This window comes from Cottoperca gobio, chromosome 14 (assembly GCF_900634415.1).
Source record: "Cottoperca gobio chromosome 14, fCotGob3.1, whole genome shotgun sequence".
Classification (NCBI taxonomy): domain Eukaryota; kingdom Metazoa; phylum Chordata; class Actinopteri; order Perciformes; family Bovichtidae; genus Cottoperca; species Cottoperca gobio.
The window spans coordinates 21,744,196-21,762,037 of NC_041368.1; the positions used below are offsets into that span (position 1 = coordinate 21,744,196).

At 38.0% G+C, this 17,842-nt stretch overlaps 1 protein-coding gene across 1 annotated transcript; it reads left to right on the top strand.

Annotated features, from left to right (window-relative positions):
* Window positions 1-422: 422 nt before the first annotated feature.
* Window positions 423-9,303, top strand: pgk1 (phosphoglycerate kinase 1). Its single transcript, XM_029447738.1, has 11 exons — window positions 423-559; window positions 2,929-2,979; window positions 3,199-3,354; window positions 3,883-4,027; window positions 5,523-5,626; window positions 5,716-5,835; window positions 7,107-7,221; window positions 7,639-7,818; window positions 7,891-8,068; window positions 8,350-8,448; window positions 8,750-9,303. Exons 1-11 carry the CDS (start codon window positions 495-497, stop codon window positions 8,788-8,790), a joined length of 1,254 nt encoding a protein of 417 aa, XP_029303598.1. The 5' UTR covers window positions 423-494; the 3' UTR covers window positions 8,791-9,303.
* The last annotated feature ends 8,539 nt before the right edge of the window (window positions 9,304-17,842 follow it).

Below are 17,842 nucleotides of genomic sequence, written 5' to 3' on the forward strand. Positions count from 1 at the left end.
AGTTTCACCTTCATATTAATTGTAATTTATTCATTCATTAATACTATACATGTTTTTAACTCTTATTGCAATACATGCATTAACAAACTAAAGACAGTAAACATTGCACTAGGAGTATATCAATTAAATAATGAAAGAGAGAGAGAAATAAACAGATTCAGCAGTTAAATAAATACAATAAATTATACATTTATCAAGAGTCTTTAAAGCTTTTGGGTTTGTAGACTAGGTTTTATTTTGTGTATGAAGGCGTCATTAGGGGAATGACATGTTCACGTCAGAACAGACAGCTGTCAGATCCAATCAAATGCCTTCTCTCTTCTCGCTGTAGCCAATCAGCAGCGAGGAGGGCGCGTCCTCTCAGTCACCGCCCAGCCGCTGCTCCTCCACGCCGCGCTAAGGTCACTGCTGTCACTCGGTAGCTAACTAACCAGCAGAAGGAAGCGGAGGAGACCCAGCGAAGGAAGAATCAGGAAAGAACCGGCATTAAAAACATGTCTCTGTCTACTAAACTAACCCTGGACAAGGTGGACGTCAAGGGGAAGCGAGTCATTATGAGGTGAGCGGTTGGTTGTCACGTAGCTAACATAACTGACGCGGCTAGCTAATCGGAAATGGGATTATTTTACGTTAGCTAAACAAGCTAACTGACGTTTTTAGAGATGCTCGGCTCCGAAAACCTAATGTTCACGTGGTAACAAACGGTTTGTTACTTCCACAGCAACACTAAACTGATTAACTGTGTCGGTGTCACGTTTCTTTTCCATCCATGTCACAGTACGTGTCTGTGGGGAGAGGCTGCATGGATGCAACCGCTCCTGCACGCGACATGTAGCTCAAATCAGTCCTTTACAATTAAAGTGCAGTATTATCTCCTTTTTAATATGTGTGTCACACACTGCATTGATTAAAGTGCAGTATTATCTCCTTTTTAATGTTTGTCACACACTGCATTGATTAAGTGCAGTATTATCTCCTTTTTAATGTTTGTCACACACTGCATTGATTAAGTGCAGTAGTCATACAGGTGTTAATAGGTATTAGTCTATAAAAGCGTCAAAGTATTGAGTAAGTGAGTGATACTCTCACCACTGAGTCAAATAGATATTTAAACATTTACTAAGTAAAGTATTAAGTACACTTTTGAGGTACTTGCACATGAGTATTCTTATTTTCTGATAGTCTCCAGATTAAGATTAGGAATACAAAATATAATCAACAGATTCTATTATCCACATGGGAAAATTGACAAACAAGAGTGATAGATATTAAATACTTCTACTTATTCTGCATAACCTTTACTGAAGTAAAAGTAAAAACGCCACCATATAGAAATACTCTAATGCAGTGAAAGTCATGAAAGTGCAAGTATTGGCATTACTTGAAACTGACACCCTCTGTGGAAATGTCAGAGGGCCATTTTGGTTTCTCCTCTTGGTGATTCTACAGGAGCATAGGACAAGGTTCACCGTCTGCAGCCTCCAGCTCGCACTGCTCGGTGTTAAAAGGTCAAATTCACTCAATGTTGAGTTGATCTCAGTGTGGAGACGATACGTTACTTCATATCACACCCAGGGCCTGTCACAGCATGCAGTGTGTGTGTGTTTAATGAACTTCTAGTTGGGGAGGCGGTGTGTTTGCTGCCTGCCAGAATTAAAAAAAGGGAAGGTGGTGCGTTGCTGTAGAGACCCGGCAGAAATCTGTTCAGACGCCAAATCCAGTGGATGCCATGAGCTGACTTCCTGCAGAAGCATCACACATGCTCACTCCTAATTATTCTCATCATATCGCTCACTGTAGCATCATTAAATGCATGTTTTAGTCGGCACAACAGCGTTAAAGTTTCAAACAAATGAACAAATACGAAGGCCTGTAACTAAAATGTTAGTTACTCTAGTTAATCAAATGCAGATTGTGAGTCCTAACTACCCATAGCTGTCTAGGTAAACGTTTTAATGTATTGTTCTTTATGGTTTGCCATTAGCTAACCTGTGAACTGCAGTTCTTTCCATGTTTAAATCATATTTGACTGGCTGAAAACTGAATTTTCTGCCATTTTCACATGAAAAACGACTTTATGGATTTAATCGATTATCAAAACAGTTACCTATTATTATATTTCTGCCAATCAACTAATCCTTACAGCTCTAGTGTGTTTTCTTTAAACAATGCAGCAAAACCTTCAATGTTATGCAGGTTCACCCTCAAGAGCAACAGATGGAGCGATGTAACAGCGGAAAACTACTGCAGTTGTTAGACGGCACAGGAGCTGCTGACTGTTGGGTTTCAGACAATGAAGTGCTGTTCTTATGGCAGTGTGGGGGTGGGGGGGTGTGGGCTGATCATGTGTCTCAGTGCATCAGGTCCTCAGAGAGGAGGCAGGTGATTATGTAACTGCCTGGAATACAAGGGATGCAGCATGTTCTCATGAACTCCCAGCATGCAGTGCTGCACGACTGCATGTCGCATTGGTTACAGTAACACAAAGGCCGCCAGTGAAAAGTGTCTGTCTTTTGTACTAATGCCCAATAATCAGCAATGACTCGACAAAACAAGTTTGTAGGACTGTGTTTGCATGTCTTTCATTGTGTTTAAAGATGGTGTTTCTACAGTTGCAGATAAAGATTGGGCTTCACTAATATTAGTATTCTACTCCTCTAGAATTTAGATTCCAGCGGTGGCTGCGTAGGATTGTTTCCAACTTGTGTGATGCAAACATTGATAATTACCTTGTGAAGTCCTCGCTTAAAGGGAGTTAATCAACGTGAACTGCTAACCACAGTTTGGGAGTTGTTGGAATATGATGTCTTTGTCTTTGTCTTGCGTTTCTTGTCAAAGAAGCCCCCCTGTGCACTGATGGTGTTTGACGACATGTTTAAATTTATCTTGTTTATTTATTTCTGGTAATAAAGTTTTCTTCTCTTTCAGGGTCGACTTCAATGTTCCCATGAAGGACAAGAAGATCACAAACAACCAGAGGTAAAGTCCGGCTGCTTTCTGAAGCATCTCTTCTCAAAATACAAATATATGTTTTAGCTCTTGAAGGTAAAAGTTTGTGCTTCATCCTTAAATAAATAAATTAACATTTCCATAAACATGTTTGTTTAATAAATGGAGGATTAAAAAAAAAAAAAGATTTCTACAAGAAGCCGAGCTCACAGTTTCTTCAGAGGTTGAAGGTTGTTGTTCTTTTTCCAGGATCAAGGCGGCCGTTCCCACCATCCAACACTGCCTGGACAACGGCGCCAAATCCGTGGTGCTGATGAGCCACTTGGGCCGCCCTGATGGAAACGTTGTGCCTGAGAAATACTCCCTGGAGCCCGTCGGCGCCGAGCTCAAGACCCTGCTGGGGAGGTTAGTTGATGGACTTAATAACTGCTTTTCGTCTCTGATTTCTTAAAGCAGGGTTTCATTCATAACAAGAATATTTATGTTTTTGTATTTAAGAGATTAAAGTAATTATATTGTGACAAAAAGCACAGAAAATGACTGTTTTCTGTGTCTTGCTTTGTAGTCACACAACCAGTCAACGCTAATCTCTGTAACAAATACTTCGACTACAGTAAAAGCCACAAATTGAACGCTTTAATGTGAAGCAGGAAATGTTCAGTTTGCATGTGGCTGCAGAACGGTACAGTAGAACTGTAATTATAAACGGTAACACTGGATCACATGCTGCATCATTCACCAGTAACTCTCATACAGAGGTTACTGCAGGACATAAATGCAGTTAATGGCTTTTGCAGAAACTAAATGTTTTAACAATTCAACATTACTTTGTTGGTCTGGCAAACAATACTAACAAACGCAGACTGAAGCATCATAAATCATTGCACACACACACACACACACATCCTCACTGTTTCCTCTGTGCCTCTGCAGGGACGTCACCTTCCTGAAGGACTGTGTGGGTGCAGACGTCGAGGCTGCCTGCGCCAACCCTGCCACCGGATCCGTCATCCTGCTGGAGAACCTCCGCTTCCACGTGGCCGAGGAGGGAAAGGGCAAGGACGCCTCCGGAAACAAGGTGAGCTGTCTCCCAGCATGTGCTGATCGAGGGCGTAGATGTTTGTGCAAGTCTGCTGCAACTTTAACAAGAAGAGACGACTGACTGGGCACTGAGTTAGACGTAAACACTGATGTGAGACTTGATGCAGCAGCAACATATAACTAAACTTATAGCCCTAAAAATATAAATTAAATTAGAAAGGACACCAGAGCTTCTGAACACTTAATTTAATCATATTCAGCCACAGAACATCACAAACTTCTTCACGGGACAAAACCAATAAAAGACGAAGCTGAATGGTTTAACAAAAGTCTTCATATTTTTTATTTCAGACTAAAAAATAGATACAATTATTGTTTCATACATGTGGTGATCTTTCAACACTAGTTTACTCTGGCTGTCTTTTCTGTGCTGGGTCACCTGGAGGAAAACGCACAGTCACTCCAGCTGCAGCGGCAAATGGCTGCGTCACCGTCTGACGTCATTGTCAGGAGTGGTGCAGAGACTCTGTCTGAAACCACCTTTTAATTTAAACTACTGCAGGGCACTATGTTTACTTAACAACATTTCATTTTTAATTTGTAAAGCTCTTCTTATTATAGTTTTATCGCGATTATCTTGTTTTCATAATCATTGGAAATTAAAATCGTAACCAGGCTCTGGACCGTTGTATGAACGTTAGTCTGCTGCGATGTCTCGGCAGCTTTGACCTGCTGACATTTATCCTGAAGGTCAGCGGGACGGTCCCGGCTGGACGTGTTGCTTTTCCTGTCCTGAGGCCTGCTTGGTATGCAGCAACCGCCTGACATTTGAACGACACCGATGCACTCTCCTGACCTTTTTCTACCCTCCAGTCACACGGTCACGACCTTCAACTGTTAAAGTGCGACAGACAGAGAGACAGACAGACAGAGAGATAGAGAGAGACAGACAGACACTGGAAATATTGCTTTTTTTTAATTGCTTAATACTGAACACTTTGGCACCTTGTATTTATAATCTATAACCCAAACTGCTCATCTAATTTAATGCTCATTGCTTTTTGTATGTTGCCCGAGGAGCCGGGGATCGAACCGCCAAGTTTCCAATTAGTGGTCAACCTGCTCTCGTGTGACAGCAGCCGCTTTAAGAAAATAATCAGGGGAAAAGGTTATTTTCTGTCGTCGACACTGTTTACCTGTAGTTCTCAAATAGTAATTGATCCCCTGTCGAGCACAAACCAAGAAACTCTGTCTCCTACAAATTAAATTCTCATGCAACAAAGAAATTAATACATTTCAAGGGAAACCTGGTGTCTCCCGGGTTACGTCGCATTTTTAAATGCATGTTCACGTGTTTGTTTTCTCCGTACATCCAACCCAACGTCCTCCTTCCGTGGACTTATTAGAAACGTATTTGTTATTCGTCAAAAACAAACATAATGTTGGAGAAAATGCAGTTCTGTTGCACAGATAACAGCGACTACAGGTTACTCAATCCTTCTCTTAATCTTTCCTGTCCCCCCCCCCCTCAGACCAAGGCCTCCCAGGGAGACATCGACTCCTTCAGGGCGTCTCTGTCCAAACTGGGAGACATTTACGTCAACGATGCCTTCGGCACGGCTCACAGAGGCCACAGGTGAGCAGGATGCTGATTACTGGAGGACAGAAGCATCTGATGATATGATGGTGACGTCTCCTCTTCCTCCTCTTCCTCCTCTCTCGCAGCTCCATGGTGGGAGTGAATCTGCCCCAGAAGGCGGCCGGTTTCCTGATGAAGAAGGAGCTGGACTACTTTGCCATGGCTCTGGAGAAACCTCAGAGGCCCTTCCTGGCCATCCTCGGAGGGTGAGAATGCGTGCACATGTTCTACGTTTGCATGTTTTTGATTTAGCATCAGTGTTTTGCAGGATTATGTTGTGTGGGTTCAACTTTTGCTGGATGAGGCTGTGTTTTTTAATAATCTCTTTGTCAGCATTGTTCTTTCTTCATCTCTGGGGGATTAAATATGATCACACTGCAGCCTCTTTAAAATGTCCAGGTGGCCGTCCAGGAATAGAGACTATAATCTCATAATGTAATCTGTGGTGTCACACTACAACTGCTTTCTTCATCACTGTGCTCTGTGTTTAGTGTGCACATGGTGAGCATGCCTGGGGTTTATTGGGGGTTCCAAAAATGATGTGAAAATGTTAGTATTCCCAGTTATGTGTATCAATCATGAGGTTAAAAACCAAAGCAGACAGAATTTATTTTTACTTTTTTAATACGATAAAAGCAACAAAATGCTGCCACTTTATACAACTTCCTGCAGTTTTGTGTCTCTGCTGCTGCAAGTGGTTTTATATTTGTTTTCCCGTGTTGTGGCTCCTCACTGGACGACGTTGGAGGAGCAGAGGGTGCCGATGGCCACGTGGGCTTTGTCCTCGTGTCAGAGTCCATTTTAAACCCGAGTGCGTTGTGTAACTGTCGCGCAGCCAATCCTCTTCTTTTAGGTCACAAACGGAGGACATTGATCGTTAGTGTGTAATGATCAGCCAGTGAGGAACGGATAGAAACATCTTGGACCACACGGGCACAACTACAGACAGAGAGATGATTTATCATTTGTGTTTGAGTTTATTACCCCAAGAAAATGTCATTAATAACGGACAGAATGTATGTTACACGACCCAGGAAGTAACGTATCCATACATTTTAAAGACTTACCACTGCACACAAGTTAATAATACTACAGGAAGGTCAAGTAATGACTCTGAAGGCTCATCAGAGAGCAAATCACAATGACATGAAACTTCCAAAGATGCCAAAATATACTACTTAAAGCTCATTAATTCATTTTTGCTGTATTTCTTTGTCTTATATGATATTAAATTATATATATTTTTCTTTTGGACTATTAATCGAGTGAAACAAGCAATTTCAAAACGTCACATTTGGCTTTAAGAAGCACCACAGGAGACTAAAATATATTTTAATAAACTATTAAAACCCAAATCTGATATTTTATTAAAATAATAACCAGTTTCGAGCTACATGTCAGTCTAACTTTAACTCTCTCCCTCTCTATATGCGTGTGTCTTATCTGTACTGATGTGTGCCGCCGCCTCGTGTTTCAGAGCGAAGGTGAAAGACAAGATCCAGCTGATCAACAACATGTTGGATAAAGTGGACGAGATGATCATCGGCGGCGGCATGGCCTTCACCTTCCTCAAAGTGCTGAACAACATGGAGGTGAGCGGGACGAGAAACACTCTGCACACTGCACAGTATCCCTACACTGCAGGGGGCATGCTGTGTTGCCCCCTGCAGTGCTTTTATATATAAATATACAACCAGTTTAACATAATGCTTACATGCAGCTATCAGTAACATCAGTACTTTATTTAACTTGCAGAAACTATGTAATATTATACGTGTCAATTTGTATAATTAATTATTGTGCTAATTTCACAGCCCTGATAAGAAATGTATTATAGCAGCTTTAATTATTACTCTATTTACCTCTAAGTAGCCTGTAAATACTTACTGTCAAATCTACATATATACATTATGCACATATTCTTAGATTCACTGACTCGCACTTCCTGGTTATCTCGTATGTCGTCATGAATAAAGGAAGATTAACGTCCTTTCCTTCTCTCTCGTCAGATCGGTACCTCCCTGTTCGATGAGGAGGGCGCCGGCATCGTCAAGGACCTGATGGCCAAAGCTGAGAAGAACGGCGTCAAGATCACGCTGCCCGTCGACTTCATCACCGCCGACAAGTTTGACGAGAAAGCCACCACCGGCACCGCGACCGTCGCTGCTGGCATCCCCGCCGGCTGGATGGTGAGAACAGTTTATCATCTTGTTTTCGTTTCAGTTGTTTTGCTTCTGTTCTGATGATGACGTCCCCCGCAGGGTTTGGACTGTGGACCAGAGAGCATTAAGGCCAACGCAGAAGTGGTGAGCCGGGCCAAGCAGATCGTGTGGAACGGCCCCATCGGCGTGTTCGAGTGGGACAACTTTGCCAAAGGAACAAAGAGCATGATGGACAAAGTGGTCGAGGTGACCAAATCAGGCTGCATCACAATCATCGGTACGAAAGACGCCGTTTGTTTGTTTGTTTAGCTAAATTTATTGAAGCCTTGCAAACCCCCATGGAGCTTTGATTAGGGGTCCCGACCCCCAGGTTGGGAACCACCTGGTTTATGTGGCAACACCTGTGGTTACTGGAGGCGACGGCATCATGGACATAAAGCGACCAGTACTTCATATTTGATATTGTTCATGCTCTTGTAATTCACTGTAGTTACAACCTGAGGTCTTTTTGAAGATGTTGTAATAAACCTTTCTAAACGACGTTTGGTTTGTGTCCAGGTGGGGGCGACACCGCCACCTGCTGCGCCAAGTGGGACACAGAAGACAAAGTCAGCCACGTGAGCACAGGAGGCGGAGCCAGCCTGGAGCTGCTGGAGGGTGAGTGCAACAGGAAGTTCATTCATAATAAAAACGTGAACTTTAAATCAAAATGTCTAAAAACGACTCTTCCAGAGGATCTGAGAAGCATTACACATTTAATTAAAACCTTTTTAATCTGTCTTATAATTCTATATATTATAGTTTTATTTAAACCTATTTTATTGTCTTAATTATTTAGTTCACTATATTTTGTGATCTCTTGTAACATCCTTCTGTCAATCACTTGTAATTATTTGCTTTGTTTGAAAGGTGTTGTATAAATAAAGTTTGATTTATTGACGGTTTGCTTCTCTTTCAGGTAAAGTCCTGCCGGGTGTGGACGCACTGAGCAGCGCATAAACTTCCCATGTGTGTGTGTGTGTGTGTGTGTGTGTATGCGTGTGTGAGAGTTTGAGATCTACTTGTTTACTCCTGAAAGTCGCAGCTTTAGGCATTAAACTTCTATTCCATCTGGGGTTTTAAAGCCTCAGATCTGTCAAACAAGTTCCGCCTTACTTCAACCCGCCGAGGAAACTCTTCAACCCAACTGCTGGAAACACCCGAGGACTTTATTAACGTGCACGTAGGTTGTTTGTTCACACACATCGTCCTGCTGAATTAAACGGCCTGAATCTGACTTAATCTGGCCGTTCACCCCTGAGATACATACGCTCTTGCTCTTGTGTGAATGCTGCGTCACGTTTGCAAAACCACCACGGCACCCCCCTCAATGTGTAAACATGCAGACTATATATGTGTGTGTGTGTGTGTGTGTGTGTTACGTCTTTAAATCTGGTTGTTGCTTTCTCTGCGGCTTCAGACGGAGACGTGAGCTCATCTGATGTTCGGTTAATAAAAGCGTCTGTGTAAAAACTTTACTGTTTCTTCATTTTAAATACACGTCGGGACAAATAATAGACAATCCTGTTCCACATGTTGCTTCAGCTACAAATGATTCATAATATTTCATCCAAAACATCTTTTCACCGGCTCGAGAGACGTCTGGAGCTTCTGCTGGATCAATATGATTGATTTTCTTAATAAAAGGAAAATAAAAGCTTTTACTTTTAGGTTTGTGCAGGAGTAAAAGTCCTAACTGTCACTTAGAGGAGTACTTACTGCATGTTGTTATGCTACTTTTTCCATTTTGACCCCCAAAGACACCGAAACCTTTGAGTCTTTACTGTGTGCTGTTTCACACAGGGTCCACGAGCATTTTATTCTCCCAGCTGTCCACATCACGAGGACTTAAAAACATTTTACTTTACAGTTCAACGGGAAGTTCAGAGTGCAGGATGATGTTTTCTGGAGCAGTCATCCGATTTCATTCACATAATCTGGCTCATCTGTTACAAAAGAAGGTGGACGGAAGTTTAATATTTGACGTGTCCGAGGTGTTCAGGTTCTAGTCTAACAAATTCTATATTTTAAATTGTGTAGAGCTGCAACGATTACATCATGCTACTCAAATATAGAGAAGTTTGTCTTTTCTCTGTTATACTTTATTAAAGTGAATATCTTTGGGTTTTGGACGGACAACATTTAACAAATAGGAACATTTTTCACTATTATGACATTTTATAGAACAAATTAATCTATTAGGACGGAAATAAAATAAATAACTTGATAAATGTATTAATATGCTATTAAATGTACCAAAATATTAAAAATATATGTAGGTATTAATTGATAAAATGTGACAAATTTAATATTTCAGATTTAATTAATTTACTGTTTGTGTTATTTCCCCTATTTATTTACTTTCCTATTTATTTTTATTTTGAGTTACTCTCTCTCCTATTTCCCACGACCAAGTTCAACATCTTCATTTTTATTTAATAAGTAAAGTTTAAAATAGAATCAAAGGCACTTTATAAACATTGTTGTGTGAAAACTGAATTGTTTTGTTTCCAATCAACTCTTCAAACTCCAAAGATATTCAGTTTACAAAGAAAGATTCTTTAAATAGTTTGATTCCTGATCGTTTATTGATCGGACGACATGTTGAGGAGCGTCTCAGGTTACTGCAGAACATTTAGTTATTCCCCAAATACAGATACAGAATACAAAAGCATTAGTTTTTAAATATACTTTGTTATAAAGCACTCACCGTCTTCTCCCTCTTGTGCAATTTTGTCCAGAAACTCTGAGTTCTCGTAGTCGTCATCTGTTTTAGTGAATCAGCATTTTGAATGAGTTTCTGATATTTTCACATTTAATTTTTCTATTTAGATTAAATGAACTTACCGTCGTTAATCAGTAATGAAGAGATGACGTTAGCGTAGACGCCTGGAGTCTGATCAGCATCTATAAACATACAAAGTGCATTTAATGGTGAACAGATTTAAAATCCTTCAGGTATTTAAATGTATTTGTAAAGTAAAGATGCTCACCAGTTATACTTTCTTCAGTCTGCTCGTTTGCATACACTGAGATCGGGAGTGGAGCTCTATAAAATAATATATCATATCAATTAAAGGGAACATCATTTATTAGATGCATCCAGGACGTCCCGTGACTTATTTCCATAGAAAAGAGTAACTTTACACATAATCCAAATTTATTCATTTGGATTTTCTCTGAGAAAAAGAATTATATTTATTATATTATTGGATTATAATTAGTGATGCATTAATGTTTTCATCACTTTATATATTGCTGGGTGTATTAATATACAATATTGTGTCATAATTTATTGGTTGATTTATAATCTGAATCTGTAAAGTGATTAAAGTTATCAAATAGTGAACAAAGTATAAAATAACTAATAATAATAATAATAATATAATATTTCCCTTCAAAAGATAGTGAAGGTGAAGTTTGAGTATAAAGTAGCATGAAATTGAAATTACAAGAAACCAAAAATGTACTTATTTACGTTAAGTAACCTAAATATTTCCATTAATTGCTCTTTAAAATTGAAGGTATTTAAAAAAGCTTTAAAAACTTACACATACGTGTGTTCTGGGTTTCCTGTTTGAGCTGCTGCAATGATAAATATATGTGAAAAATGACAAACACTTAACAAATATAATCATATTTATATACATATTGTGTATAATGTGTGTATTATGTGTGTGAACTCACCATCTGAGATGTTTTCATAGTCTGACGGCTCATCAACAGCTGTAATTAATACATTGTGATTATAATTTAAAGCTTTAGTATATTTAGAATAAGAGATTCTTCTTTGTGTTGAAATCTTTGACGTGAGATTAAGTTTTAAAAAACACGACGATCTTCTTACCTGTTGAAAAGTCTGGAAATTCCTCTCGAGTTTCACTAAAAACAAACAATAATTTAGTTTATTTTATATTTTGAACACACAGAAGCAGCGCCGCTATAACTGGTACTTAAGTGCTGGGCGGATGGATACACTGTTGTTTGTAAAGAAATAGTTCCCCAGCTAAAATCCCAAATTGTTGTTTTTACATTTCTGTTTGTTTACGGAACACAAAATAAAAATAAATGAGATAAAATGTTATTTTGTGAGATTATTTAGTTAATTTATTTACTCTGGGCAGAGCCATGCTAGCTTTCCCCCCTGTTTCCAGTCTTTATGCTAAGCTAGGCTAACCACGTCTCCAGCTCTACACTGGATGCACAGACGTCAGATTGATTTTAACTTGAAAATTAAAATGTAATTTCACAATAGCATCATGTCCCACATGTTTGTGACATTTCAAATAATTATCGAAGTTTTTTTAAAATTGCATTTAGATGTTTTTACATATTCGTATTGTTGTTCTATGACCATATTAAAATGGAAATGGAAAAGCTGTTACATTTAATTTTTAAAGTTGTACCCCGCTGAACAGTGGATAATATTCTAATATTTATTCAACATTGAAAATTAAAACAATATATCCAAAAGACACCTGAATTTCCATTTATGTAAGCAATATTTAAGTCAAAATGCAATTTTCTAACAATTTGAAAATGAAAATTAATTTCAAGACGGATGTTCAGATAACCATAAGAGCTTGTTCACGCTGAAATAACAAATGTGATTATGTGATGTACCACAGACTAAGATCAGAACGTTGCTGTGATAAAATAAGATGTATAATAATATACATACACTGTGGTTGAAGTGATCGGATTGGCTCTGGTGACTGAAAAATAAAACAGCAAATAAAGGTGTTAAAAATAGAAGCATTCAAAACGTATTATCGGCAAATTGTACTTCAAGTACTCAAACTAAAAGTATTCATTGTGCAGTCGGGTTAATTATGTTCATTAAATAACCTTACCTGTTTTTGATTCTGTCACAGCAAACCTACTTCCCCCACGTTGGCTGTCGAGATATTTATTATAAACAAATGAAAAGATATTTATTTTAACAAAAATGTAGGAGAAATAAAGTAACATTTTACCACATGGGACAGATATAAGTTTGTTAATAATAATAATCTTTATTTATAGAGCCCAAGTTACAAAGTGCTTCACAAACACAGCAAAATAAAAACATACATTATTAAGTTATAAATCATTATGTTTAATAGAAAACAAGTAAAGAAGAGGAAAACATTTAAAAACATAAATAAATAAAAGACAAATCAAAGGAGATTAAAACTCAAGTAAAATCAGGAAAGGCTTCAATAAAGTTATGTTTTTAGATAAAACCAGGAGGATAATTGATAAATAAAGACTTTAGACTTTGAATCTTAACTGTGATGCATGTTTACAGTCTGGGTAATAATTTAACAGTTTTATTTTCTTTCCAAATATGTTTAAAATATGGGTCAAAGCTGTGAAACGCGGAACGCTTAACACTCACAAGGTCCGCGGGTCGTATATTTGATGCTCCTCGTGAATGATCTCTGCAACAAATTCAAAGCAAAGACATGTTAGCGTGTAACACTTTTATATTTATTATTAATCATTATATATATTCACACATACACAGTTTGACATCTACGGTATTATTCATCACTTTCAATACTGCGTATAAAGACAGTTATTAGTGCAGTAGCTGTAAACGAACAGGACAGATGTTCAAAGAGCGGAAACTATTACACGGCCTCCGTATGTTTGTCAGATCATCAGCAGTGCGTGTGTTTCCATCAACCTACATGTTACTGCTGGAGGTTTGAGGTTGAGCTCATTTTAAGCACCTTGAATTTGTACCTAAGTGCAGTATGTTACATGCCACCACTGGACAAACAAAACGTGCTACTCAGAAGAGTATTAGGGCTTAGATCTTTTTTATTTAGCATTTATACTGCATTATATTTTTGTACAAGAATAAAGCCAGGCATAAAAATAAAAGAAATCAGAGGAAGAAGATTTTCTTTTGCATTTTGAGAAGAACTATTCCACCACTGCCATGTGCAATATTCCCTTTACAACTTTTTACCAACGACTCTGTACTTATACTACTTTTACTCTATTTTGTTCTATTTAATTATTGTGTACTCTCCACTTTACTTTGTTATTTTGCTGTAACAAGGTACATTTACCCCGTTGTGGGACTCATAAAGGATTTCTGATTCTGATTCTGAATAAATCAGAAATGTAGAGAATAAATCAAACTACTAGCGTTACACTTTATTCTCAACATTTCGACTTTGTTCTTAAAATAAATCATTTCCCCGCCGTTATGCCTGACCCTAATACACTTGTGTAGCCCCCTCTGCTTGCCCACTCTGTTTTCCTGTCTTTAGCGTCTGTACCTGAAGGCAGCACATGCTCTACTTACTTGAGCCCAGACTGAAATGTCAGATGAAAAAAAAGTTTACTTAGAAAAGTTTCCTCCCATAATGTGCCTGCTATTAAAGAGGAAACAGCCCACATTCGACTCAAACTGAGTTGTCACACACAGTCACACTGGGAGGGAAATGCACTTACTGGATTTCCTTTTGCATCGCAGGCAGAAAACTGACAGCAGACTTAGTGACACCACTGACACGACAGTCAGGACTGCAGCCAGCACACTGGAGTTTCCTATCATACCTGCAAGACACACAGACAGACAGAAATAACAAGTATGATGAGATCTGTCATGGCTGAAGAAGCTGCTGTTTTTCCTTTAAAGGCAGAGCGGTCCACAGGATGTGGTTGACCAAAACAAAATTGAAACCTAGTTTGTCTTTTGTATCTGGGACTTACACTTACGTTCAGTACGATGCCAGTTAAGAAGCATCAGTAGTGGAAAGCAGGGTTTACTCAATTTTGAAGTATTACTCGTACTTTACTTGAGTATTTCCATTTTATGTAACTTTATACTTCAACTCCACTGCATCTCAAAGGCAAATATTGATTATATTAAGACTGTACAATATGATAAGATATGATACGATGCGATGATAGGGGATACGATAAGATAAGATAAGATACGATAAAATAAGATACAATAAGATACAATAAGATACGATACAATGGGATACAATAATATTGAAGATGAGAGAGAAGAAGTGATACGATAAGATGGTGTATGATAAGATACAATACAATAAAATAAGATGGTGTACGATAAGATACAATACGCAATAATAAGATGGTGTACGATAAGATACAATACGATAAGATGGTGTACGATAAGATACAATACAATAAGATGGTGTACGATAAGATACAATACGATAAGATGGTGTACGATAAGATACAATACGATAAGATGGTGTACGATAAGATACAATACGATAAGATGGTGTACGATAAGATACAATACAATAAGATGGTGTACGATAAGATACAATACAATAAGATGGTGTACGATAAGATACAATACAATAAGATGGTGTACGATAAGATACAATACAATAGATGGTGTACGATAAGATAAGATACAATACGATAAGATGGTGTACGATAAGATACAATACGATAAGATGGTGTACGATAAGATACAATACAATAAGATGGTGTACGATAAGATACAATACAATAAAATAAGATGGTGTACGATAAGATACAATACGATACAATAAGATGGCGTTGAGTAATTTTGGGACTATTTTGGGTACACTTATATTATTATGGTCAAACCTCAGTCTCTGTACATATTTGGAGAGGTGACTGTGCTTCTTATGGCAGCGCACATACAAGCAGTCTTTAGGCCGATGTCTGCAGAAAGCCCCTCTCAGGTCAGACTGTTCTCACCACAATATATAGCTCAGCCTGGTTGACTCCCTGGACCTGACAAAACACAGCTGCAAGACGAGGAAAGAGGCTGGCCAAGTGTGCAGGGGAGACCAGGTCACATGGCGAGGAGACCTTGCCCTAAATCAGGCAGTCGATGGTGTGACTTACTTAGAATGTGCTGACTAGGATTCAGAGTCTTCTAGGGGATCTATCTTTAGCAAAACAAATTGTTTAATTGTTTTAGGATGAATGTCGAGTGAGAGTGGCTGGTTGCCAAACATACAATGTGACTGCATCTCTGCATTCCCTTGTATTGTTCATTATCTGCTCTCCTTGATCAAGATCTCATAAACCTTCAGCGTGAGACACTTCGGTCTCCAGAAGCTTCTTTGGTTTCCAGTTCTCTGCTCATTAAGAATTCCCTTCACAGATGGGATACATTAAGATACGATAAGATAAACTTTAGTTATCCCAATGGAAATTGCCCGGCAGCAGTTGCAATATAAAGTAGGAAAAGTGTTAATATAAAAATCTAAAATAACAATAAAGTGCAAATACAATATACAGTTAGTATACAATGTTAAAGTCAGCTAACATCATGGATCATGAAATATAAACAGGTTAACGAGAGGGATCAGTCCTGGTGGGGCTGCTTATATATATATATATATATATATATATATATATATATATATATATACTATATGTACAGTATCAGATATGAGGTATAGGTAGATGTACATACAGAATGATCATGATTATGTTCATGATTTTCAAGGTTCATTTATTGTCATTCTACAACACAGGGTGGCACAGCGAAGTTGTCGTCCCTTAGTGCTACACAAGAAAGAGCTAAACTAGAGAAGGACATTTCTGAAGAAGTTGCGGTGTGAATGCAGGATGCTGAAAAGCTGACACCACTGCGCTGCTGGCTTAAATGTGTAATAAGGTGATATAGTAAGAATAGTTTGAAACGTGAGAATGGGTCTAAAATGATCAATGAATAGTTGAATAATACAAATAGCATATAAAAGAATATTTGTTGAAAACTGACGCTAAACTGAGATACTGGCTATAAAAGTTGAACAACGGCCGTAGTTTATGAAAGATTTGTGACTTCTTAAGTAGAATGAGTAGATAAGAGTTTAAAATGCATGAAAATGTTTCTCCCATTCATTTGAAATGAACATTTTACCTGGAAAACGTGGATTTTCTCTGAAAGTATAAAAATTCTGAATGAGAAAAGTAACAGCGTGCATGTCCTCATTGAGCTGAACGTTTGGATGTTTGAATTAAGTTTATACGTTGAAAGAATGTGTAACTATTTAGAGGTAGAAATAATAATAAAGATTTTGTGGAAGAACATAAATGATTTTTATGGTGGAGCACGAGCACGAGGGATGAGGTGGCGTTTCAGAGTCGTAATTGTGATGTATTATTATGGATAAAGCTACCCAGCTGCAGCATTGGAAGAAGTACTCTGATACTTAAATTAAGTAAAAGAAGAAATACCACAGAGAATAAATACTCAATTACTAGTAAAAGTCCTGCATTAAAAATATTACTGAAGTAAAAATAAAGAAGTATTATCACCTAAACGTGTCAAAGTTAACTCATTTTGCAGAACCGCTACTTTCAGAGAGTAATATTATTATAAAATATCATTATTCTGTTTTAATCACTAATACTTACATGTAATAATTAGTATACTCCTGGGTAGATAAGTAGTAATGTGCTGCATTATATATGTATATATATAAATGCAGTGGAGCAAAGGATATACTTCCTTCTGAAAACAAATTACTTAACATTTTAAATACATGACAATGTTTCATTTCTGAACATTTCTCCCATTCATTTCAATGGGGGCATTTCAATGTTGTTAAATAAATGTAGTGGAGTACAAAGTATATTTCCCTTACATACAATAGTACTTAAGTAAATGCACTTCCTGTACTTTCCATCGTTATTTTCCAAAAAATTCTACAAAAACCTTTATTCATAACTTCTTTTAAAGTCATCACTATGTCCTTTTTAATTTCCCTCTGGTCACAATTAAGAGACAAACTTTTCCACCTCCATCCAGATGTGCAGTACCGAAAACAAGAACTAGGAGATCAGATCAAACGCACACATTATTAAGATAATATTAGACATCAACTAGAGCTTTCATATTAGATTTAACTCACTTAAGAGATGATTTCTGATTTGATATGTTTGTAAGTGTTTTACCTTCACGTGTCCGGCTGCCTTCATTCTTCAGACAATAGCAGCAGCGGCTCACGCTGTGTTTCCTCTTTCAACACTTCGCCACATCCGTCACACT

Bases quoted from the DNA above. Each gene is read 5' to 3' on its own strand.
- pgk1 (XM_029447738.1), top strand. From the start codon at position 495: ATGTCTCTGTCTACTAAACTAACCCTGGACAAGGTGGACGTCAAGGGG. The intron at 7,819-7,890 runs GTGAGAACAGTT...CGTCCCCCGCAG, and splicing joins GCATCCCCGCCGGCTGGATG to GGTTTGGACTGTGGACCAGA. The intron at 8,449-8,749 runs GTGAGTGCAACA...CTTCTCTTTCAG, and splicing joins CAGCCTGGAGCTGCTGGAGG to GTAAAGTCCTGCCGGGTGTG.